The sequence below is a fragment of the Phacochoerus africanus genome, chromosome 1 (genome assembly GCF_016906955.1).
Source record: "Phacochoerus africanus isolate WHEZ1 chromosome 1, ROS_Pafr_v1, whole genome shotgun sequence".
NCBI lineage: Eukaryota > Metazoa > Chordata > Mammalia > Artiodactyla > Suidae > Phacochoerus > Phacochoerus africanus.
The window spans coordinates 24,128,435-24,153,529 of NC_062544.1; the positions used below are offsets into that span (position 1 = coordinate 24,128,435).

The 25,095-nt window shown below is 45.8% G+C and overlaps 1 protein-coding gene across 1 annotated transcript in view; it reads left to right on the plus strand.

Moving 5' to 3' along the window:
* LOC125129111 (teneurin-2) overlaps nucleotides 1-25,095 on the plus strand; it is a 527,939-nt gene that overhangs the window by 365,044 nt on the left and 137,800 nt on the right. The window contains exons 10-11 of the mRNA XM_047783492.1: nucleotides 233-433; nucleotides 2,150-2,362. Coding sequence (XP_047639448.1) covers nucleotides 233-433; nucleotides 2,150-2,362 — 414 coding nt within the window. The remainder of the gene's footprint in view (nucleotides 1-232; nucleotides 434-2,149; nucleotides 2,363-25,095) is intronic.

Here is a 25,095-nt window from a genome sequence, read left to right on the forward strand (position 1 = left end):
AATCCCCTTTCTTCCCTTACATTCTTTTCAAGTTTGAGACTGGGTATTTTGACCAATTACAATGGCTGTTCTTCAAGGTGCCATGTCAGTGTTACCTGTGCTGCTCCATTTGCCTGCAAGTAGGTAGGAATTGGCCAAACACTGGTCTGCTCTGTATACTGGTATTTTGGGACCCTTCCCCCGTGAGTGATGGTTACTTTTCCTCTTTGTTTTGTTTTTTTTTTTTTTTTAGTCGATTGCTTGGATCCTACCTGCTCCAGCCATGGAGTCTGTGTAAATGGAGAATGCCTTTGCAGCCCTGGCTGGGGTGGTCTCAACTGTGAGCTGGCAAGGGTCCAGTGCCCGGACCAGTGCAGTGGGCACGGCACTTACCTCCCGGACACGGGCCTCTGCAGCTGTGATCCCAACTGGATGGGTCCCGACTGCTCCGTTGGTAAGCCAAGAGGTTTCATCCTCTCTTTCCTCAGCACTCATGCTCTGTGTTCCTTCTGTGAGCCCAAACAGATGGGAGTCTGCTCTTTCTACTTAGCTTGGGAGAGGGGGACTTTGGTCAGTGGCATAGCACCTCTCTTAATCTCGTCTCAGTCATGAAGTCTTTGATCCTTGAGAAACAAACAAAAAAGTACCACAAGGGTTCTTGTGCCTCTTGGTTTCATCACTACAAATGGATGAGGAGTCCAGAAGGGATGAGTCCAGTCCCCTTGCATTGTAGATTCTTCATGCACCCTCCCTAAAGGTACCAGAAAGCAGAACAGAACAATTCAGTCCCAGGCAAACTGAATGGAACATCCTGTAAAACAGAAGAGGGGTTCTCTTGGGGTGCTGGGTAAACATGTTATAAAGCTCTGCAGTATACCAGTGGCAGGAAAATAATGGAGTTGCACCATACACTTGATTGTCCTAAAATTAAGAGTACATGTCTTACCTCCCGAGTGCCCTTCAAATGGAATGGTTCATCAGTTCAAGCCAGTCCCCACCTTTCCGAGAACGGTCCTGTTCACACTGACAAGCACCTATCTAAGCAAGCCATCATCGTTCCGCCCCCTTCCTCTGGATAGTGAGACAGCTGTCAGATTGCCATGGCAATCAGGAAGGGAATGTATGTGAAGCTTTGCTACAAGGGGAAAGAAATGAATATTTCATTCCAAAAGAAAAAAAAGAAGAGTCAGTTAAAATGGGCTATTTTGGGTATCTTCTCAACCCACTCGCCTCTGGCTTCAAATTCTGTTGTTGATAGTCCAGGCCAAGCTCTGCAGAGGACAGGGGAAGGGAGAGTCTTAGCTCCAAGGCCCAGCTGTGCTACCAACATGTTGTGTGACTTGGAGTGAGTCACTGACCCTCCTGGTCTGGTTTCCCCTCCCCTGGCATGGGGAGCCATGCCCCAATCAGTAGTCTGTTGGAAGGATGAGTGTCTGGCACGTGCTTGTCCTCGAGTGAGAGGTCTGGAACACCAGAGAGTGCATATCTGTCTGTCTGTCTCCTCCCCAACCACAAAAGACTTTGAGCTCCTTTGAGAAAGAGGCTGTGTACATGCAGCACAATGACAGTGGTCGTAATGGCCACCAAGGTGCTGATCTGGGTGCAGCTGGGTCTGCAGGCATTGCGAGGATGGAGCTGCTGGGTCCCCAACCCACCGGCCTTTGGTCAGTTCAGGCTCTCAACAGGGAAAAAAAAAATCCCAGCTGGCTAGGGAGTCAGGATCCACAGGTAGCTTTTCAGGTGGGCACCTCCAGGGTCTCTATACCAAACCAGATGGCCAGCGTCTGACCTCTTCCTGGGAGAACAGTGGTTCTCACACTTTAGTGTGCCTCAGAAATACCCGGTTGACTTGTTACAAGAAATTTATAAGCCCCGCTCCCAGGACTTTGTAATCCTCAAGGACCAACCAAGGCACGAGAAGTTGCATTTCTACATAGTTCCCACATGATGGTGATGCAGATGATCCAGGGACTCCAGTGTGAGAACACTGCTCCAGAAACTACCTACCAATGAACTAGTACCTGGCCAGTGAAGAGACAGGCGGCCCAGGATGACATGGCTTCTGGGCCTTGGGCCTGCTCCAGGGACCTGGGCCATGTGTATGGTCTGGCCTCCAGTGGAGGGTTTCGCCAGCTGTGGTGTTGAGCTGTAATCATTGTTTTTCTTCCAGAAGTGTGCTCAGTAGACTGTGGCACTCACGGCGTCTGCATCGGGGGAGCCTGCCGCTGTGAAGAGGGCTGGACAGGCGCAGCTTGTGACCAGCGCGTGTGCCACCCCCGCTGCATTGAGCACGGGACCTGTAAAGATGGCAAATGTGAATGCCGAGAGGGCTGGAATGGTGAACACTGCACCATTGGTAGGCAAACGGCAGGCACCGAAACAGGCACATATTGCTTTATTTTCATAAATCGTAGATCTATAGTGATGGTCGTGCATTGCAACTGGCTGTTCCTTCAGGGACACGAGTGCTCGCCCACGTTCCTGCTGCCTCTCCAAATCTCCAAGGGCATAGGGAAGGGCAAAGCAAGGTCCTCATTGGAAAGGGCTTTCCCTTCTTTCCAGAATCCCAGATTGGGAGGAAAGGGACCGAATCAGATAAGAAAATCCATCCAAATTACAGACCTTGGGGAGGGAGAAATGCACATGCATGGGAAATTGTCAGGGCCTGGAGGTTTCAAGCACCCCAAATGACTGTCGTCTGCAAGGCACCCCTTTTTTGAATACTCTCCCAGCTGGCTAGATCACCAGATCCCTGCTTGTTGGCAACAGTCGAGCTCGCTTCTTTTAGACCAGGTTGGATGCAGACAGGACTCCCAGGTTTCCCGGGTAACCAGGTACCAGTGTAATAGCTTTGAGCATTCTCTTGCTAGCCCAAGGGAAGGCTTTGTCCTTGGGCTCCTGACCCTCCCCATCACCACTGCCATCAATAAGTATCTCCCTTCCTCTCGTCCCGTTTCATTCTCTCTATATATCAGCTTCATGACCAAGAATATTTTTAAAAGGTCATTTTCTTTGTTAAGAAGTAATAGTTCTCATGTTTCTTCAGTTTTGTTTTTGCTTTTGGCCATGATTGTGGTTTGGGGTGGAATAATACTGAATTGAAGGCATCCAGTTATCCCTTTAATTGAGGAGATGGCAGCCATTGTCCCCGGGGTTTCCACTTTCCTGGATGGTTGGGATTAGCATATCTTTTTTTTTTTTTTTTACATTTATTATTGAATGAAGTCAGGTTCAGAGTTGATTGCATGCCAAGCTGGCTGAATCCACTTGCCTGCAAGGAAACTCTCAGAGAAGTCTCCAACCAAACTACTGACTTAGCCTCTTAAAGTTTCATTTGATTCTACCCATGGGGTTAAGGGTCCTTCCCTCTGCCCTAGCCCTAAGATCCCAGCCACTTGGAGAGAGAGATGGGGTTAGGAGCTTGTCCGGGGCCAACGCATAAGATCAGATTCAGTTTCCCATGCTGTTCATTTGGGTGGTCAAGCAGAGATCAAGTGCTCTCTGCCTTAGATTTCCCCCAATTCCATCTGATTGGGCATCCGAGGAGCAGCGTGCCTATCCAGGCCACGATCATAGCACTGGGACCCTGCTGGGACAGTCTGTTGGCAGTGAATTGTTTTTGCAATCTCTCAATTATGCTCCAGATCCCCCCCGCCCTACTCCCACCCTGCAGCCGCTTTCAGCTTCAGTTCCCTGCAGAGTCGGGATAATTCAGAAAGCTTTCAGGGAAAGGATGCACACAGCCCAAGACCAGGACAGTTTGAAATCCTTACCCGTAGCTCCCACTATTCAGGGGTGCTCCTTCTGATATAGTTTTGCATGCCCAGGATGATTTAAATACAAACCCTCCCCCACCCTCATACCTCTATTGCCCATGGTCTCTCTCCGCAAAATCTTTAGGTAGAAAATCCCACATTCAGTTTTCACAGCCCTGCCTCATCTCCTCTTCACTTGCCCCTTCCCACATCGGCCAAGGGTCTAGTCTCCCATGGTGATGTCTGCTGACTGTCTCCCACCTGCAACCCTTCTCTGTTCTGGGAATAGCTTACGGAAGGGCAGCCCTGAAGGAATAAAGCAGAAATTGGAAAACTATGGGTAGGGGAACCAAATCTGGCCTGTTGCCTATGTTTTCTTTGGCGTATGAGCTAAGAAGGGTTGTTAACATTTTGTAAGGTTTGAAAGAAAAGCATTTCCTGACATGTGACAATTCGAGGGCATTCCAGGTTCAGGGTCCACTCAGCAGTGTTAATAGAGGGCAGCCACGCCCATTTGTTGCTGTGTTGTCAGCTTCCACACTGCACCTTGGCCTTGAGTAACTGCAGCATGGCCCACGAAGCCATTTGTTATCTGGTACAAAAAAAATACGGGAACAAACTGGCCAACCCTTGAATTGGGGAATTGCATGAGTCTCGGTTCAGAGAGACGTGAAAGGAGCAGAGGGTCAACATTCACTTGAGGAAAAGGACACCAGTTGTGACTTGAAGGACTTCAGGGGCCAAGAGAAAAGGAAAGGCCCAGATGTCACAGAGCCAGTAGAAAGAAATCAACTCTGGGGTGGAAGCATCTCTGGGACCTTTGAAAATGAAATAGGAAGATGGCAACTTGAGTCTTAGTAGAAAATGTGAGGTTGCGGCCAGCAGGAGAAATAGGAGATGATTCTTTCTTTCCCATCGGGTGAGATGAAACAGAGAAAGGTGTTTCTGCTCCTTGAAGTGTCTGGTCCAGGTTTCACATCTCCGTGAGCTAACATCCCTGAGTTCTTGAGAGACAGAGAAGGTGCACATTTTTGTGCCAGGAAAAGCTCCCCAACTTTAGCTAGTGCTGTCCCAGGAAGGTCTCTCCCTCAGAACTCTGCTCTCTCGTGATTTCGTGAGGTCCCACCATGTAAGTCGTAAAGAGCTTTGTCACCAAAGCCCATCCTTATGAGAAATTAGGGCTCTGTGGTTTTATTAGTAGGATTGGTGCCAGCTCCTCATAGTCATGTTCACTGAGCTTTGCTCAAAAAAAAGCCAAGTGGTGGGTGAGATTTGCCATTCAAAATGTAGAGGTGTTCGTACGCGCATAATTGCTCCTTTTGCTTTTCAACCTCTGCCCCCAGAGCTGTTTCATGGAGTTTTAGTCTTTTATTTTGAGCAGACACTCCTGTCAATTCATTTCAAGTAAATGCCGCAATTTACAAGCCCAGAATCACTCCTTTTCCTCGGGGATACCAGCAGCCAGAAAAGAAAGAGAGGCTCTCCGGTGCCTTTCAAGCAGAGCCTCAAATGCTATATTTTGCAAATAGAAAATAAGAAGGAAATGGCACCTAGTCTGCCCAAAAAAATGCCGTGGGAACTTAGGGTAAGGCAAATCAGTGAGTGCCTTGGGTTGGGCTTGGGTGGTCTGTGGCTTGTTTTCAAAAGGTCATGGAGAGGTTGTTTGCTTAGGGTCATTGCAAATAGCCAGCTGGACAATTCACATCAGTGCTTGTATATCACATTTCTTTTACGGAGGAAAGCAAGGAGATAGTCGTGGGGCCGGGGGAAGGGGTGAGGATAAAAGCATGGACTTCTAAAAGTCAATCAAATAGAATCACTAGAATCTATCCATGTTGGGTAAAATGCATTTCTGAAATTTTTCACCCAAGTTCTTTTAATATTTGGATACTTAATACATATTGCTGAAGATGTAAATATAAGGTATAACATTTCAATGTTAACTGGTAGAGCTAACTTATTAGTAGACTTGATTCTGTCAAGCAGTGATCTTACATGGATTCTACCAAGCAGTGATGTTATATTACCTCTTTCTAACAAGTTAAATATAAAGTATGGCTGGGAGTTCCCTGGTGGCCCAACAGGTTAAGGATCCAGCGTTGTCACTGCCGTGGTACGGGTACAATCCTTGGTCCTGGGAACGTGTACACGCTGCAGGCACAGCCAAAAAATTTAAAAATTAAAAAGAATAAATAAAGTGTGGCTAAAATCTAGAGAATGGCACAGAGAAATATCCACTGCATCCAGATCAACTTTAGTTCATGTGTATCTTTGGAATATATTAGCCTTATTTGAATAGGCTGCAGTTTACTCGTATGAATAAATCAGAAGGCACATTGTGTGGTTAGAATAGTTTTATTCTTTAAACATAATCCTAAAATGGGTTGTTGTTCCTATCACCCACCCCCACCCCTTATTAACAGCAGGGGTTTAGCTTTAGAAAGCCATGCAAAGGCTATGAGGCCAGAGCATAAAGCAACCATAGGATAGGTCAAAAAGCAACATAAACCATAGTCAACTCATATAATCATCTCTCATAAAGAAATAGATTCAGTATTAACATGTTTGGCCAGCAGAATAGTCAGGCAAAACCCAGGGAGACCCACGTTTTTAGGGCAGGAGATTACAAGGAGGAAAGTGAAATGCTAATTGAGGCTTGTTGTTATGACCTACTGAATGTCAGCTGACGGGTCATCCTGTCCAAATAATGCAAACTAACACATACACACACAGAATAAATCCACCACTGCTAGGCTCTGACCCTAGGTGAACTCTTTGATATCTGGGTAGTGAACTATGTCTCTAATGGTTATTCCAGGCTGTTCATTCTGTCCGTATGGACCTGACCTCTGGCTGCATTTCAGAATCACAAGGACTGGATGCCCAGGACTGCGTGGGGCTGAGGAGCTCACCTGTGTAGCACAAGTCAGAACAGTTTTCTTTTCCCTCTGTCGCACTGGGGCCCTTCTATTTTTCCTCTTTAATTGGTTAGGGAAAGAACTAGGTTCTTGTGATGTTAATAAGGAAAATGAATCTTTACCCAAGGTAAAACCAGCCGTGCGACAATCTGACGTGCTGATTAAGTGATTGTCATCAGGAGTAGACAGGGTCACGGTCCAAGAGGGAGAGAGCCTTGGAGCTACGGGGAGCAGGTGGGGAAGAAAGTGACTGTTGAAACGAGCCAACGGCAGGCTGAGTACAGCGGTGTCTGCGAGATGCTTCCAGCTTCATTCTAACTTACGAAACTTTTTTTTCCCTTGTCGCTCTTACCCTTCAACATTTGAGCTTTCATGACTCTACAATGAGATATCAAGTTGAGATAAAATTAGCCACTGTGGATCCGTCCTTCCCACCAGGTCTATGGAAGCAGCTAATTCTCCGATTGGTTCGTTAACCTATTCCTCGGGGAGCTCCTCCTGGAACCTATCCTGGGATCTCCAGCTTTTTTGAAGTGAAAACCTGAAGTGACCGTCTTTTGCTGTTTACGATTATGGACAGGCTTTTAGCAGCAAAGCAGGAAATGGTCCACTGCTGATTTTTTTTCCCCACACATTGGCCAAAATGTGAGACTTTTCACTGAGGTTCGGGAAACCACCACATGCCCGGAAGTTCTCTATGTGTCCAGGTCACCAGTCTGCCCAGGTTTCCCACCCAGGCTCAGAACAAGGACCTGGAGGTCCCTGTTATAGGGACCCATTTTCAGCTCACTGCAAAAAAAAATGAAATAAAATGAGAGGGGAGGAAATTTCCTTCTAATTAGTGAGATCCCCATTGCTGAAAGTGTTTGCCTTCTCAGCCTGGATGTTGAAGTGGGGCTTTCTGGAGAAGGTAGACTAGAAAGACGTGACCTTATGGCTGTAATTTAAATGGAAATGCTTTTTGGCATGGCTTCCTATGTGATTTAGTAATATAAGCCCATCCAAAAAGGAGCTCCCATCAAAAAAAAAAAAAAGAGAAAGAGGAGGAAGTCTTGATGTTTTAGTTCTGAGAGGAGACAGTGAGTTGGAGCATTCCTTATGTAACCACCTCCCTCAAGTTTGAGGGTCCCACTGATATACTAGTGTGTGGTCCCCAGGAAGAAGGCCAGACCCAAGTAGGAGAGAGCTTGATATGAGGTGTTAACTGACTTCATGAAAGCAAAGGACCAAAAATAGTTTAGAACTCTTGGAACAGAAACCTGCAGGTGAGAATTAGCCTGAAGAAGATTTCAGACACAGAAAGAAGGAAAACATCAAAAAGTAAGAGCTGTTGGAGTTCCCGTTGTGGCTCAGAGGTAACAAATCTGACTAGTATCCATGAGGACATGGATTTGATCCCTGGCCTCGCTCAGTGGGTTAAGGATTTGGCATTGCTGCAAGCTGCAGGGTAGGTCACAGAGGCAGCTCGGATCCAGTATTGCTGCGGCTGTAGTGTAGGCCAGCAGCTTCAGCTTCGATTCTATCCTTAGATTGGGAACTTCCGTATGCATGGGTGCAGCCCTAAAAACCAAAAAAAAAAAAGAAAAAAGAAAAAAAAAAGAGTAAGAACTACAGAGAAAATGGGATCCATCCCCTTGGTGTAGGGAGGGAGCACTTGGTCCCTTGAGCTTTTACAGAGAATCAACATTTCTTCCAAGACTGTGACTCCTGGATTCTATAGTATATACTCAGGACTTTACATTAAGGGAAAAGGGAAGGCGAAGAGAGCCCTAGAGCAATGAGTGCTGTTAGGTATTCACCATTGAATATCATGAGAGTGACATTCTGTCATCACTTTCTATCTGGTTCTTTGTGATGTCATGAAAAATAAATTGATGAAAGAGAGGAGATTCGTGTTCTAGGCTTGGCTGTGCCGCAGACATTCTAAGTGCCCTGGAGAAGTTACCCAACCCCCCTGGGCTCAGTTTCTTCCCGTGGCCAATGAGGGGGTTGGACCACATCATTGCTTTCTAGAGTGCGGTCCGCAAACATGAGGTGCTTTTTGTTCGTGTGCGGGTATATTTTATCGAATGGTTATACAGGGCCTTCAAAAAGAAGTCTTAGGAAAAACCATAACTAGCTCATCAAACCCATGATTATACCGGCATTATTGCTTAGGGATATGGCAAATGCAGTTAGTGATATTAGGCCTGAGTAAATTTGAAGAAAAATATTAAGTAAATAACTGTGCAGATATTGCAAATATCACGAATGCAATATGTAATTGACTGAATTTAGAACACACTTGGTGATCTCTAAGGACCTGTCCGTCTCCAGAAATTTATTACTTTTGATGCAAAATCATATGCCTCAAATGGAACAGTCCACTCCAGGACAATCAAATCTTTCTCTCTTCTGTAAGGTCAGGGAGGGTCTCCAGGTAGCTTCCCATAATATACACTTTACATTACAGTGATGGCTACAACTGCGTGTTGATTTAACTGGCGGCAGTTTGTTGAATTCTTGAAGTCAGTGATGCTTTTTTTGTTAGTTCAGTCTGATTATCCGCTCAGCTCAGCTCCAATTTATATCCGATTTACCTAGAGAATCCTTCTTTGCATTGAACAACTTCCCTACATAGTCTGAATAATCAGAATTCACTTTATCCATTTATATTTGTGTTTCTTGATTTTAAAGAAGAGAGAGAGATGGTGTGAAAGTAGAGGTCCACTGGACAGTATCCATTTCACGTGGATTCATGGCAGTGCAGGCATGATGATGAAGTGCTTAAGACACAGTCCTGAGAGTAGCTGATGTGGCTCAGTGGGTGAGAACCTGGCTAGCATCCATGAGGGTGCAGCTCCAATCCCTGGCCTCACCGGTAGGCTAAGGATCTGGTGTTGCCACAGACTGAGGCGAAGCTTGCAGATGCAGCTCGGTTCTGACATTGCTGTGGCTGCAGCTCTGATTGGACCCCTAGCCCAGGAACTTCCATATACCTCAGTTGTGGCCCTAAAAAGATAAAAAGAAAAAAAAAAAAGACTTAGTCCTTTGTGTCTGTCTACCCGAGAGCAAATCCTAGCAGATTTCCTAACCTCTATGTATCTGTTTCTTTACCTGCAAAATGAGAATACCAAGGATGACCTACCTCATTGAGTTACATGTAAAAAGCTTGGCATGGTGCCTCTTATAAAGTAAGAGCCAAATAAACGTGAGCTAACCTCTTCCTCATCCTCCTCCCCCATGATCGCCATCATTATGGTGAGAAGATAAAAGATAGAGACCAAGGGAGGATATCAAAATAAACTTCTCTTTAAGACATTTCTGCTACCTTCCATCTCCCTCTCACACATCTGCCTCTAAGCCATCAAGCAGTTAGCATCATGTCAAAAGTAACACCTTCCCTACTAGCCACTTGCCAAAAGAAGGGTTGTTCTATAACTTTCTGGCATCTGGATCTGGCTCTAATAGGGGAAAAAACCCATCTCTTACCTGGAACTGAACCTGCTAATTTTACCGAACAGCCCAATTGGACATGGAATCAAATGTCTGAATATCCTGATAGTAATACAACTGAGTTGTGAAATTGGGGTTTGCTGCTTTCAACCAAAGTGTCTCTAACTAAACCTCTTGGATGTATCCTGGGGGTAGGCAAGAGCTCTCTGAGAATTTATTTTTAATTCTGGGTTTCCTTTTTGCAGTAAGTACAGTTCAAAAGAAAAAAAACATTTCCTTTGAAGTATTAGTTTGAAATTCTGTTATTAGTTGAAGAGCATAAAACTTTAGTTCTTTAAGCCAGTATTTCTCCAAATAGGGACCACAGACATATTCTTGAGGCATTTGGTAGGAATCTGTTCTCCTTTAGGAAGAAATCTGGTGTTTCTCACATTTGAAGATGCTGCCAGGTCAGTGTTTCTTAGAACACCTTGTCCTAGTCTCGCCTTTTCTACTCCTTCTCATTTTTCATCACTCTGGGTTCTAAGGTGCTGTTTGCCCAGCTCTCTGCATCAAATAACCCAGGAGGCTCAACTTTGATACACCTGAGTAGCACACATGCTTTTTGGAGAATTAAGACTCTCACTGATGGTCTACCCCTGTTTGGCCTAATATACTTCAAAGTACCTGCGTTCCTCCCTTGCAGCAGTTTCTTGACTGCTTGGAGCATAACCCATGGGTGATATCTGGGGATTCTCTGCAATTCCTTGCCTCATCTCCTGGGTCATCAGAAGTCATACAGGGTATCTCATATGTTCACATAAGAAAAGGTTTTGCCTTCTCTCCCAAGTTGCCTGCCTAATGGGTTTCAATTTTAACACCAACCCACTTCTTTCATAGCACTCTATGTCCCAAACTCTTTTTATTTTTTAAATTAAAAAAAATGTATTGGAGGGGGTTCCCGTTGTGGCTCAGCAGTTAACAAGCCCTACTAGCATCCATGAGGATGTGAGTTCAATCCCTGGCCTTGCTCCATGGGTTAAGGATCTGCCATTGCTGTGGGCTGTGATGTAGGCAGGCAGCTGCAGCTCCGATTTGACCCCTAGCCTGGGAACTTCCATATGCCACAGGTGCAGCCCTAAAAACCAAAGAAAAAAAATTTGTTGGAATATAGTTGACTTACAATGTTGTGCTAGTTTCAGGTGTATAGCAAACTGAACCAGCTGTACATATACATATATCCATTCCTTTTCAGAGTATTTTCCCATGCATGTCACTACAGAGTATTGAGTAGATTTCCCTGTGCCCTCCTGTAGGTCCTTGTTACTCATCCAGTCCATATATGGTGGTGTGTGTATGTTGGTCTCCACCTTCCATTTTATCCTTCCCCCCAATGTTTCCCCTTTAGTAACCATAAGTTTGGCTTCAAAATCTTTGAGTCTGTTTCTGTTTTGTGAATAGGTTCTTTCATATCATTTTTACTAGATTCCACATATTAGTGATCTAATATGGTATTTGTCTTTGTCTTACTTCACTTAGTATGAGAGACGCTGGTTCCATCCATGTTGCTGCAAATGGCATTATTTTGTTCTCTTTATGGCTGAGTAATATTCCATTGTATATACGAACCACATCTTCTGTATCTAATCCTCTGTTGATAGACATTTAAGTAGCTTCCAAGTCTTTGTTATTGTAAATAGTGCTGCACTGTACATTGGGGTGTATGTATCTCTTTGAATTACGATTTTCTCTGGATAGATGCCCAGGGATGGAATTTCTGGATCATATGGTAGTTCTATATTTAGTTTTTGTAGGAATCTCTGTACTATTCTCCACAGTAGTTGCACCAATTCACATTCCCACCAACAGTGTAGTAGGATTCCCTTTTCTCTACCCCCTCTCCAGTATTTATTTTTTATAGACATTTTGATAATGGCCATTCTGACTTGCATGAGGAGATACCTCATTGTAGCTTTGATTTGCATTTCTCTAATAATTAGGGGTATTGAGCATCTTTTCATGTGCTTTGTGGTCATCTTTTTGTCTTCGGAGAAATATCTGCTTAGATCTTCTGACCATTGTTTGATTGGATGGTTTGCTTTTTTTAATCCATATAAAGCTGTGTGAGGTGTTTCACAAGCCGTTTTTAAAAGACTTTTTTTAAAGCTGTCTTTGGAAAATGGGGTACCAGCATTTTGAAAACCCACCAGTCAAAGTCAGGGATCAGACCACAGAGGCCACCATCATACCACTGATCATCTCTGAGCTTTTTCCTTCCTGAGTAATAAAGGAAGAAACCTTACCAAGTAGTGGGTAGGAAAATGTTAAGTATTTCATCATAAACATTCTCGGGATAATTAGAATGGATTAAATTACAAGAGAAAATGCATTTAGTTAATCTTTCCTCTAATTAAAAAAAAAATCCCTAGTTTTAAGTAAAGTGTTTGTTTTTAAAAACATATTTTCATTGTAATCAGGAAGGGGGAGGCCAGCTTGGCCCTCAACGATAGAAGGCAACATCTGCAAAGTACTTAAAAGCTGCCAGCCAGTGCTTTTTGGATGATGAAGCTCCTTAAGGAGCCTGCTTAGTCTTTTCCCATTGGTTTCACCAAGGGATTCTCCAAATGACCTCATCCTGTGGTACCTGGTGGCATTACCCCCTTTCTGTGTAGAGCGGGTTGACGATGTGGTGGACTCCTCTTGCAGGAAGATTAATTCAGGAGAGGTTTTATACTTTTCCAAGTAATCTAAAATAGTAGTCAAAATGAAACAGGTGACAGGTGACATGAGATAGGCATAAGATAGAACAGGGGCACAGTCTAGCCCTTCATGAGTTCTGTTCCCATACTGACAGAACCCACACTGCCCCTACAAGCCCTGCAAGCCCATCTCACACAAAAAGGAATCATTCACATCATTTCTCCAGTTTCATGGCTCATCCCAGCTGCAAAGCTCACTCTCACCCAAATATTTCTAGAAGTTTCCTGTGGCGCCTCACATGCTCATTTTTAGCCCATTCAGATTCTTCAAGCTTATTCCCCTCAATGAGGCCAGCTGCCTGCAAAATTCAGTTCAGGGGAACCCTCCAGTCCTTCCCCCACTGCCAGGGCCCATGCCAGGGGTATACCAGCCAACACCCCCAGTACCCACTCTACTGAAGCCCTGCTGTGTTCTCCCACAGAAGAGAATGCCACATTTCCCCACACTGGGGAGTTTTATCAACATGTTCCTTTGAGGAAGCAGCCCTTCATTCTTTGCCTATAGCCCCTGGCTCAGACCTCAAGATTTTGTCCCAGGGCTGAGCTAGAGAACAAACCACAGGATCCTTCCTATTTCCTCTCTCTCCCATCATCCTCAGACTCTTTCTTTAGATGCAGCAGTGATGGGGGATGTTCTTCAGACACAACCAGGCTCTGAATCCTAGTTTAGCTTCAGGATCCCCATCACCTATACAACCAGCTCTTAAGGGTTGCTTCCATTTTCGGTGCACTCAGCTACCAATAAAAGAGCCCCTGTGGTCTCCCACCTTTATAATAATTGTGTCCCAGGAGGGACAGAGGTGTTAGGGCTTCCCTGTCTCCTAGACTCCGGGTTCCCAGCAGTTTCTGGCATGGCTTTTTGAGGCCACTTCCTCTAATCATGCCTGACACCCAGCATCACGTGGCCTTAACTATACATCACAAACACTATATCCTGCCAGACCCCAGAGAAAGGAAGGGGTAACCAGTGCTCCAGAGACAGAAAGCCCCACTGAGTTGCTGTCTAGGAGGAATTAAAATTGCTAAGAATCCTGGGCCATGAATTTCAAGTTTAGCTGCAGCAGCACTTGGTCAAATTAGCAACAAAGTTGGTTAGAGCCTGGCGCCCAGAAGGGTCACCTATCTAAAGCTGTAGGCAGAGAGATGGGCTCTGATAAGTGTGAATTGCTTTTCTTTATTTTTAAAATTCTGCTCTAGGGTGTTCCCATCATGGATCAGTGGGTTACAAACCCAGCTAGTATCCATGAGGATGCACGTTCAATCCCTGGCCTCACTCAGTGGGTCAAAGATCTGTCATTGTTGTAAGCTGCAGTGTATGTCACAGATACAGCTCCAATTCATCCCCTAGACTGGGGACTTGCATATGCCACAGGGGTGACCCTAAAAAGAAAAATAAATAAATAAAATTCTGCTGTAACTTCAAGAGGGTTGTCCAGACAGCCTGCCTCCTTGTCTGGAAACAATGTCAGAGGCCCCGAAAGATTGTAAAATAACCACTTCATTAACACAGAGGAAACATCTGTACCTGAATTGATTCCAGTGCATGAGCAAGGTGTCAATCACAGGCACGCTGCTGCATCCAAGTCACACACTCTCCGATGACAGCAAACCCAAAGTGAAGGCTTGGCTTTGCAAGAGAACATCCTGGCAGTAGCCAGAGAGATTATTTCTCCATGTTAGGTGTGTGCGAGCCCAGGAAGCCCACATGCAGCTGCTGATAGCAATTCCTGTGAATAGGGAGAGAGATGGAAGATATTGGAGGTGGTGAGAGAGACTAGCTTTCCTATTAATCCAGGGAACGCAGGTAAATCGAGTCGGGTCCCTGAAGCATGTTGCTATCAACGTCTCACCATACTTTGAATATGAACTGATTTAACTTTTTATTTCCATTTAATGGGGCCCAGAAAGATCTGTATCTGTTCCCTGACAGACCTGCTCTCTGGGGGTCTGCTACAGGCAGTGCTATCATATCATAGGAAACCCTGGTGCCGAAAACAGTCTACTCAGAATTAAACAGCTTGGAGCACGTAATGCACACCAAGACCTACTCCAGACCCTCAAGAGCGCCCACATTCTGTCTATAGAATGTAACCTCTTCCTCTCTGCTGTTAACACTCCTTGTTGATGCTTGACTCTTGTAGTTTCCGTGCATTCACAAGGTGAGGCTGGTTCAAAGAAATGTGAAAGGGTGTAAGGATTAAATGCCTGAGATTTGGAATCAAATAGGCTAGGCCTCAAATCTAGCCTCCATCCACGGCAAGGTGGGTGACCTTTGGGAATGTCTGTATCTTCAGTAAGTCTGCGTGTTTCTCATCTGTAAACTGGGAATTAGTAATACCTATGTCCTCCTATTGTGAGGACTTCACCTACAGGTGAAGCATTTAACACAGTGCTTGATATTCTGTATGTGAGCTTATAAATCATTAATACCACATCTTTGTGCCTTTGCTGTAGCGTCCCCAGTGTGTCTTCACAGAGTGAGCCATTAAGAACGTGGTAGCGTTAATATAGAATGATGGGCGGAAAGGAGCCCAGAAGCCAGAAAGAGAGGCTGGGGTGCTAGACCTCATGTGTTAAGCCAGATATCTGGGCCCCTACTCCTATTTCACTCTTGCAGGAGAAGCTCTCTGGGACACCTAAATTTCGAGCCTTTAAGGAGGGAAAAGACAGGGAGTGAGTATAAAACAAGGAGGGAGATAGAAATGACCCAATGCGGAGTTCCCATTGTGGCTTAAGAACTTAGTGGGTTAAGAACTTAGTGTCCGTGAGGACACGGGTTCAATCCCTGGCCTTGCTCAGTGGGTTAAGGATCCAGCATTGCCTTGAGCTGCGGCGTAGGTTGCACACGTGGCTCAGGTCTGGCATTGCTGTGGCTTGTGGCTATAATGCAGCTCCAATTTGACCCCTAGCCTGGGAACTTCCATATGCTGCAGGTGCGGCCCTAAAGAGGAAGAAAAAAAAAAGGAGAAAAGAAAAGAAATGGCCCAGTGCCATGTGGCCACCAGCTACAGGAACACGGGTGTTAGAAACGTGAACAAGAGAGCCACATGGGTGTCACTACATGCTACATCTGGGGTCTACACTCCCTCTCTCTGGGTCTAGCTCAGCAGTGGCAGCTACATTCAGTCATTCATCATGAAACATTTATGGAGCGCCTACTGCATACTGAGCCCCCTTTCCTCCTCCACGTGAGTCCCTGGGGCAGCAGGGGTGAGAGAGAAGTGACTCTCAGAGGGGCAGGCAACAGCCTGTGTGCAGAACTCTAGACCTCCACTGCCTTTTTGGTTGCAGGAAACTGACTTTTTCTAACGCAAGACACCCTGTCTGGTGTTTCTGCCAATAGCTCTTGGCTTGTTTTTCAGCCCTAGTCCCTTGGTCACAGCTTCCCGAGGAGATCAATGTAAGGATAGCTGCCTTCAACTTCAAATGGTAGTTGAAATTCATTTGTAACACAATGTAATTACATAAAAGGAAGCAGTCAGGTATCAAACTGAGTGGATACACACCAAAGAGTGCCTCATAAGTGTTAATATCTTCAACGGAAGACATTTAGTTAAACCGAATGAAGATGGCAACTCATTAAAATTTGATTTTCCCTCCTATCCTTTTTTATCTTTTAATCCTCTGTATATGGCGCAACTCGTTCCGTTAAATAACACTCATTAATTAAATCTCGTCTTCCCCTAGCTATGTCTATATTTTTATTTATTAGGAAAACCTTCGGATGCTTATAATTTAATTTAGTTGGATTAGTGCTTGGACGTCTCTAAGTAAGAAAACGGTGAGGTTTGCAGGTGGAATGACTGGCTAGGAGAGGGAGGGGGAGAAACCACATTTTCTGTTCCCCTCAGCAGGAGCTGGGAGGCAGGCCTTTCCTCTCTTGGGGAGTTGGCCTAGATTTGGATAATGAGGGCAGTGTGCATTCAGTATCTTTGTTGACTATGGGAAGGGCAGGGAGGGCGAGATCTCTGGAAGGAGTTGCAAACTCAAGCACCCCGATGTGGATGAGGCAAGACCAGTGTAAGTGACCAACCAGCATTAAGTAGGGTGTCACCCAGTAGGGAGTGGTCACCATCTGGGAAGTGAAGCCCTCATCGGCAGAGGGCAGACATGACCCACCAATGGCTAAATGTTTACCATGTAGAAATGCAAGCCTAGCTTTGCCACATTTTCGAATCCTTCAATAGATGCCAGAGATCTGGACTGGGACATAGACTCTCCCAAGGATTAAACATGGGCAAGCAATTCGCAATTTATGGGAATGTTGCACAAGCCATTCAAACAAGACTAGAGGCCAAATGGAGCCCCCATCTGTGGCCACTGACACCTCCAGGGCGAGACGAGTACTAAACTAGGAAGTACCATCTGCCTGGATTGAGACTGGGACCGCTTTGGCTACTTTTCTTTGATGCCCCAGCTCTCCTGGTGACTGGTTTAAGCTGACGGGGGTCTCATTACCGTGATATCATGTTGGTATTTTGCACTTACATGGTCAGCTTTCTCCAAGGAGCTCAAAAGACTTTGTGTTGCCTCAGTCAACCTCACAACAAGCCTGTGAGGCTGACAGGAGGCCTTTGCCCCCAAATGCATAATGAGCAGCCTCGGAAAGGATTTGACACAAGGCAGCTAGGTCGACTCACCGGGTTAAAGCCATGGTCTACGCAGTTGGCAAACACAACATTCAAGAAGCTCAGGCAGGGTTTCCATCGCTGCCTCCTCTGCTGCCCTTTTAGGCTTATTTTCCTTGCATCTGCTCCCAGTTGATGGCTCAGCCCCAGATCCCAACCACATAGGCCAACCAAGCCAGTAACGAATCCTTGTCGTGCGTGTGAGTGTGTACACGTCTGTGTGTGCATGCATGTGTGTGTGCCCATCTGACTTCTCCGCAGGCCCAGCATGGTACATCCGCACCCATTACAACACGTCTCTGCATCGCTCCATGGTCTAATGCCATGCTTTGAACTGCTGCTTCTGCAAATGCTCAAGACCTAGAAACTCCAAAGCAGTATCTTCAGGATGCTGGATACCTGTCTTTTACAGACAGTGCCTAAATCATTCATCCTGCTTGAAATCCCTGTGTCCCTTTCTCTCCCTCGGTCTGATAGAATTACAATGGCAGCGGAGAAGTCCTTCGCTTATAGAGCTGGCACACGTACCCTCTCTTTGGCCACCATAGCTTAAGAGGAATGGCCATGTAAAATAGGGACAGGGGCTGGAGCAGTTCAGCAAAGGGCCAGGACAAAGATCTTCTCTGAGTTGCCTTGGGGAGAACAGCCAAGAAGGTCACACTGGCCAGGGGTGACTGGCCTCTGTCACTCCATCATTTCCCCTCTATGACTGGGTTCCAGAGTTTTTCTCCACAATCCCTCTGGCCGGCCCCTCCCCTTGGCTTCATGGGAATATGCACAGTCTGTCCTGCTCTACTCAGGGCAATTCCTTGGGCTTTGCAGGCATGACCCAGAGAGAAGACTCCAGTACACCTGTTGATCATTATCCCAGGACAGCAAAGCACAAGTACCCTGCGTTTTCTAGATTGTCTTGCTCTTCCTTCCAAATTTGTCTCCGATCAGGCTACTGATTCCTGGGAACAGTTCCCAGCATGATATTCTACTACAGTCATTCATATTCTCTGCATGCGAGCATGCCATAAACATCCTTCAGAGGCAGATGCAAAACCAGAGCAACACCTGGCCATTTTAAAATGCATGTGTTGGGGAGATAACTAGACTTATTGACATTGGAACTGCAAAGGCTGACATGCCCACCAGCTTCCCATCTGATCCTGCAAATCAGGACAGTCTTCTTTAGAGTTAAAGGTAACTGCCTTTTCCAGGGATGAAAACCTTAAAGATCCTGCAGAAAAGCATCAGAAATCCCTCCTCCAACTAGTCTGAACCATCATTGATTCAGCCTCTTGACTCAGCCGTAATGTTTTGCTCATCCCAGTAAATCAAAATCAATATTGGCTATGTTTAAAGTATGTAGATTAAAAGAACGATTTCTTTACATGCCTGAGCACAGCTGAATATGTAAAGAAATGGCTTTTTTGCTGCCTTGGGAGAAATCAACTTTTGCTTTCCACGTGGCTATTCAGAATGGACGCGTTCAAAGGTCAGCCAAGGCTGCTCTTTATCTTCATTCATTACGCCTCTCAAAGTATCATACAGACAAATCATCATTTGTATTTTCTGAACACACACACATACACTTGGGGAAGTGAAAGAGACACCATGTTGGGGACATCTCTGTCGTAAAAGCCATGGTGTGACATTGCAGAAATTCAAAAAAGTCAGGGTGGCCACTGGCATCTTCAGTGCTGCCAACTCCTGAAAAGACCGAAGTGCCCCATGGTACAGTGTGTAGGATTCCAGAGCAGGCGATCCTCCTGGTAGGTCTGCCCGCAAATTCAAACCCACCTGGCCGAACTGGCTTTCAGGTTCCATTGACTCCTGAAAGCAAACAGTGACGTTCACGGAGGCTCAAGAGGCCAGATGCACCAGGCAGCAGGGAATTCAGCCACTGGAGTTCCTTTTTTGTTTGTTTGGGTTTGGGGTTTGTTTTTCTAGGGCCATACCTGCGGCGGATGGAAGTTCCCAGGCCAGGGGTCCAATCGGGGCTATGGCTGTCAGACTGCACCACAGCCACAGCAATGGGGGATCCGAGCCTCATCTGGACCTACACGACAGCTCACAGCAACACCAGATCCTTAACCCCCTGAGCAAGGCCAGGGATTAAACTCGTATCTGCATGAATGCCAGCCAGGTTTGTTACCACTGAGCCACGACAGGAACCCTGAGCCACTGGAATTTCTGCTCTCAGACCTGCTCAGTTTTAGAAGAAGCCGAAGTGAAACTCCAGGTTGAGTTAAATACCTGTCTGGACCAACAGGTCACTTTAAATGCATCTAACTGTTCTCAGCTTACTGGTCAGCTTTACCTTGACGTGTAAATTTCTGCCTCCATTACCAGTGAAATGGGGTTACACTGACTAATGCAACGTTAAAATATTTTTCTCAGCAGTAAAAGCCATCGATGGCAGTGTGATAAAAATCCTGTCCTGTCTTTTAGGAGGCATTAAAATGTTACTGATACTGATCACAGTAAGGTAAAAAAGCCACAAGCCATGGCTTTGAGAAGGAGGGAGAGTCCCTGAAGACAGCATGAGGCTGACACAGAAGGAAAGGAGTTAATGCCGACTGGGAATGGCTTCAGAAGCTAGAAGTGCACATGGCTGGGGATTTCGCTTTTCATGTGTTTTTCCTCACCGGCTGTGACTCCAACCCCTTTCTATTAAAACTGTGACAGTGGCTCCCATGAAAGATGATCTCTGGTAGGGCCAATTCCTTTGGTTTTGCCAACCCTGGCAGCCAGCAACAAAAGAACAGTCCAGAAAGAACCTACGTGATCCCGTGCCTTGAGCAGGAATCCAGCAGGTGCTCAGTGAGTGCTGGCTGGCTTGAGCTTCCCTGAGCATGACCCTCTCAGCCATTTCAGGGAGAGAAAAAGAGAAGCCACCTCAGATCTGAGGGAAAGAGCTGGGAAGGAAAGAAGAGTGAGAAGCCACCATTCCTTAGCGTCAAAGATACTGCATTTCTTAGCTGCCAAAACAGCCCGTTTGTTACAAAGTCGAGAGCTGGATTCCAAGGAGGAAGAGCAGAGGGAGAAACCAAAAGTGTGTCAGTGCAGGGTTCCTTCTGAGTTTGGGAGAATGAGAGCCTGTGATCTGGTGCATACATGCGAAATGGGGCAGGGTCACCCTCAGCAGAGTGAACGATGACTCCTTGGTCCTTGGGAGGGTGTGGAAGAATCTAAGTCTTTACGTATAAAATACAGATATATGTTTCTACCTATGCAATAAATAAACAAATATGTCGAGTATATCTTTGGCATTAAATTTTCGTAATGGGGAGAGGAATTAGGAGGGAAAAGTTCTAAAAGAGTTTATAGGGAAGGAGACAGTAACCAAAGACTTGGGAGGAGTTCCTACTGTGGTGTGGTAGGTTAAGAATCTGACTGCAGAGGTAGCTGCAGATGCACAGGTCCGATGCCCAGCCTGGCACAGCGGATTAATAGTCTGGCCTAGATTGCAGCTGCTGTGCACATTCAATTCCTAGCCCTGGAACTTCCATATGCCATGGGCGTGGCCATTAAAAAAAAGAAGAAGAAGAATTGAGAAATAGTCATCTGGTAGAAGAGACGATGGATTGATTCGTTTCTAGAACTTCCATCAAAGTGGCCTCAAGTATCTTTCCTGAAGGCACACGGTGGCTTAAGGAAGCTTTCTTCCAATTCATGCTCAGTCTTTATCACTGCTGCCCACTTCCGCTAGATCAGTTTGGACCAAGATGACAAGGCGGGCCAAGTAATTGACTTTGTATATGTTCTGAATTTATGAATTGACTGAATTCCCGTTTCAGGTAATAAAAGCCAATATTTACTTAGTCCTGTCCATACAACTTGCCAGCCCCAGTGCTACATTCTTAACCCAACTTCTCTCATCTGGTCCTCACATCAGTTTTGAGAGGTGGGAACTGTTGCCATCAGCATTGTGCAGGTGAGAAAACTGGCTCAGAGAGGTTAAACCATCAGTGTAAGTCTTAACAGGCAGTGACAGGGGAGGTGAGTTCTAAAGCCAGGTTTACTTGACAGAGACCAGGTGTGACCATTACACTATTTTGATCCAGGTAATTGCAACAAGAGGGTTACTTTAGAGGCCAGCAAGGAAATCCGATTATATATGGGCACCAGGAAGCCAACCTCACCTCCTGGTAAAGTCACCATCTGCAGAAGCATCTCTTCGGTGACAGAGGGTGACCCCGCGTTAGCATGCTTTGGGGTTCTCTGCTTTACAAGCACTCCCAGGCAAAGAATGCCCTAACTTATCTCAGATCCCAAGAATGACTTCTTGCTCCTCAGCATAGACATAATTGGCCAACTTCCCTAAATTTAAGTTGACTTTCTATCAGAGTTCACATTTCCTCCAACTTTTCATTAAATTAATTATTCAAAACAATTCAGAGTTAGCGTTCTCACAGCAACTGTAACTCTGCCATGACTATATTAAGGCGTAAATTGAACAGCATGTTTTGCAATAAAGTTAATTTTATATTCACCAGAGAACTGAGTTATAGTTGCTGTGGGAACCATCATTTCGAATCTCTTGACTTTGGTGCATTTAAATTCTCAGCCACTACGTTGCACACCGTAGCATATTTTGCATGGATGCTAAATTTGCTTCACACCCTGGCCTGGCTACCCTGAACATGGAAGTCTCGTCAGGGACTAGCATGGCAGCCTTCTAGTTTTCCCAACCTTCTTATTTAGCCTGGTACCTATGACACTTCGAGAGAAATCACCCAGAACCCAAAATGGTTCCCGTTTTATCCTTAAAATGTGTTTTGGAGAGGTGACTTTTCTTCGAAGCACAGTCAGTGAGAGGTACCACATCTCAGGCAGGCGATGCCATTGCATTTGTGTGGAGCCAGGATTCTCATCCAAGAGTATTTTTGGCTCTGCGCTGTATTATTCAGTACACAGAGGGTGACCTCTGAAAGCTCCAAGTCCTTGCATGTGCCATTAATCAGGCAGGCATGCACAGCCATACATCAGAACTTATTGGAGCTCCAGAGAAGCTAAACAACATTTCCCAGAGCCCCATAAAACCCAAGCATCCCTAAATCAAGATGCATTGCAGGGCCTCTCTAAAAGGTACATACAGCAGCACTGGAATAGAACTCAGGCTGAATCCTGGTAGCAGAGAATGGGTAACATGTGCCAGAGTAAAGACAGAGGCTTGTTTAGGAGGACTAGCAGAGGGAGATGAAGCTCTGAGATGGTTCGAGACGTGAGCATTCCGTCTACAAGGATGATCAATTTTTGTTGCTTTATTGGGAAAATCAGTCATGCTTTCTGCCCTCTGGGGCTGACTCTGCCGCAATTTGGGAGTATGTGTGGCAGCTCTGCAGGTTAGCAGCTGAGTAGCAGCTCCCATTCACCGTTCAATTATCCATTTAGCTAAAATGTGACTTAGCAGAAACATACTGCTATTTTGCATGTTGAAAGTGAATTTGAAAGGAGTGGGTTTTTTGTTTCTCTGTAAATGAGAGGATTTCCAGGAGAAAGCTCTCACCTTCCTAAGTCTTCATTATGCAAAACGGAAGACTAGCACCTAACAATTCCCAGGTTGTGAGAATCTGAGCCCCATTCTCTATGCTCAGAAAACAATTTTCCTTATTCCTCATGTTGTGCTACACGTAAATGCACCTTCCAATTGAGGTTTCTTGCAAAATTTGTAGATAAAAATCCTGTCGTGACCATCAACCTAAAGTCTTTGACCTGCTAAAACATCTGTTAAGAAAAGGACTTAGAACACGCCCTGAAAATAGAGTTTCAAAACACAGGAAAAGTTCATGACAACTCGGGATTACCGGGGTCATAGGATGGGAAAGGGAGCATGAGGAAGGTGCTGGATTCATAGTAAGGGTGGGGGTGGGAGACGCCACCCAACCAGGAGAGAGAAAAAAGGTGAAGAAGCAGAGGGGAGATGGCAGTGTTTTTATTCTTTCTGTACTGTACTGGGCAGAAGGTAACATAAAATAAACATGGTTAATGTCCGAGGTCATTTGATGTGCAGTGTTTTGAGAGCAAGACTTCAGAGGATTTGGAGAGGTTGTTTTGGTAGGGAGGGCTTGATAGATCAATTTAAAAATATGCATATGGATGGAGTTCCCGTCGTGGCACAGCGGAAACAAATCTGACTAGGAACCATGAGGGTGTGGGTTCGATCCCTGGCCTCACTCAGTGGGTGAAGGATCCGGCATTGCCGTGAGCTGTGGTGTAGGTCACAGACGCGACTCAGATCCTGCGTTGCTGTGGCTGTGGCGTAGGCCAGCAGCTACAGTTCCGATTAGACCCCTTTCCCTGGGAACCTCCATGTGCCGTGGGTGCAGTCCTGAAAAGACCAAAAAAAATAAAAATAAAAAATACATATAGATAATGATGGGTGATGGATAGATAGATACATAGATAGATGATAGATGGACAGAGATGGCTGTTTCAGTGGTTTGAGCGCCAGAATTCAGATGCATCAAGCTGACCTATAGGGATAAACAGAATGCGAAGAGATTTAAAGTCCAGGATAATAATCTGTGAAGATGCTTAAGGATGATCCAAGGAGGCATTAATGCCAGAAAGAACTAGACAAAGCCGGCAGAATTCATGGAGCCAGTGGTCTGAAGTCAGGAAGTTGATTGGTTGTTAGACTGTCAGTTGTGACTCTAGGGACGGGGCGTGGGGACCCTGGGCTTCTCTGTCCTCCTCCACCCTTGCGGCCCTTCCCTTCACCTCTGCTTGTTGTCTTTTTAATAAGGAAAGGCCATGTGGAGAGGAGGGCAGAGTCATGGCAGAACCCAGCCTCCTCAGCCCCATTTGATGGCTAATTGCCAGCTGAGGAGTTTATTTGCATCATCAGATCACTTTTTCAGGGAAAGTGTATTTTATCCTCTGCTTTTGTATCCCCAAAAGTCTTTCCTTCTAGAGGGATGTGAGGAGAACCCTCAAGCCATAGAGAGTTAGCTGTGCCACATAGAGCCACTGGAGCAGGACACCCCTGTACCCTGCCTGAGCCGGGCATGGCTTCCTTACACGGCTTCCCAAAACTGTCCCTAAGGCCTCCTCCTGGCCAGCCACCCAACGTCTGTCCTTACCCCATCCCTGTGTGTTCTCCTTGCTCTAAGGGATCCTTTAAAACTTCAAGTCAAGATCAGGCCACTCCTCTGCTCAAAATATCCCAGTAGCTCTTTTCCCTCCAAATAAAGCCACTGTCCTCAGAGCAAACTGCAAGGCTCTGTATGATCTGGCCCTGCCCCATTGCCCTGTTTCCTCTTTGTCTCCTTGTTCAATCTGCTGCAGACACACTAGCCACTTTGCTGTCCCTCCAACACCCAAGTACTCTCTGCCTCAGGGCCTTTGCACCTACGGTTTCTTCTGCCTGGATTACTGCCCCCCTCCCCCAACAACAGCATGACTCCCTCCCTCCCCACAGGTTTTTCACCCAAGGTCACCTCATGGGTGAGGCCATCCCTGACTACCCCCTATAGAACAGCTATCCTCATCACCTGCCACCCCCATCGCCATCCCCCTTCCTATTTTATCACCCCCCCCCCCCACAATCACACTGATCTGACATGCCATATTCACTTCTTAGATGTTTACTAAGGCTCTCCCCCTAATGGAATGTAAGATCTTTAAGAACAAGACTTTGTCTCTTTTG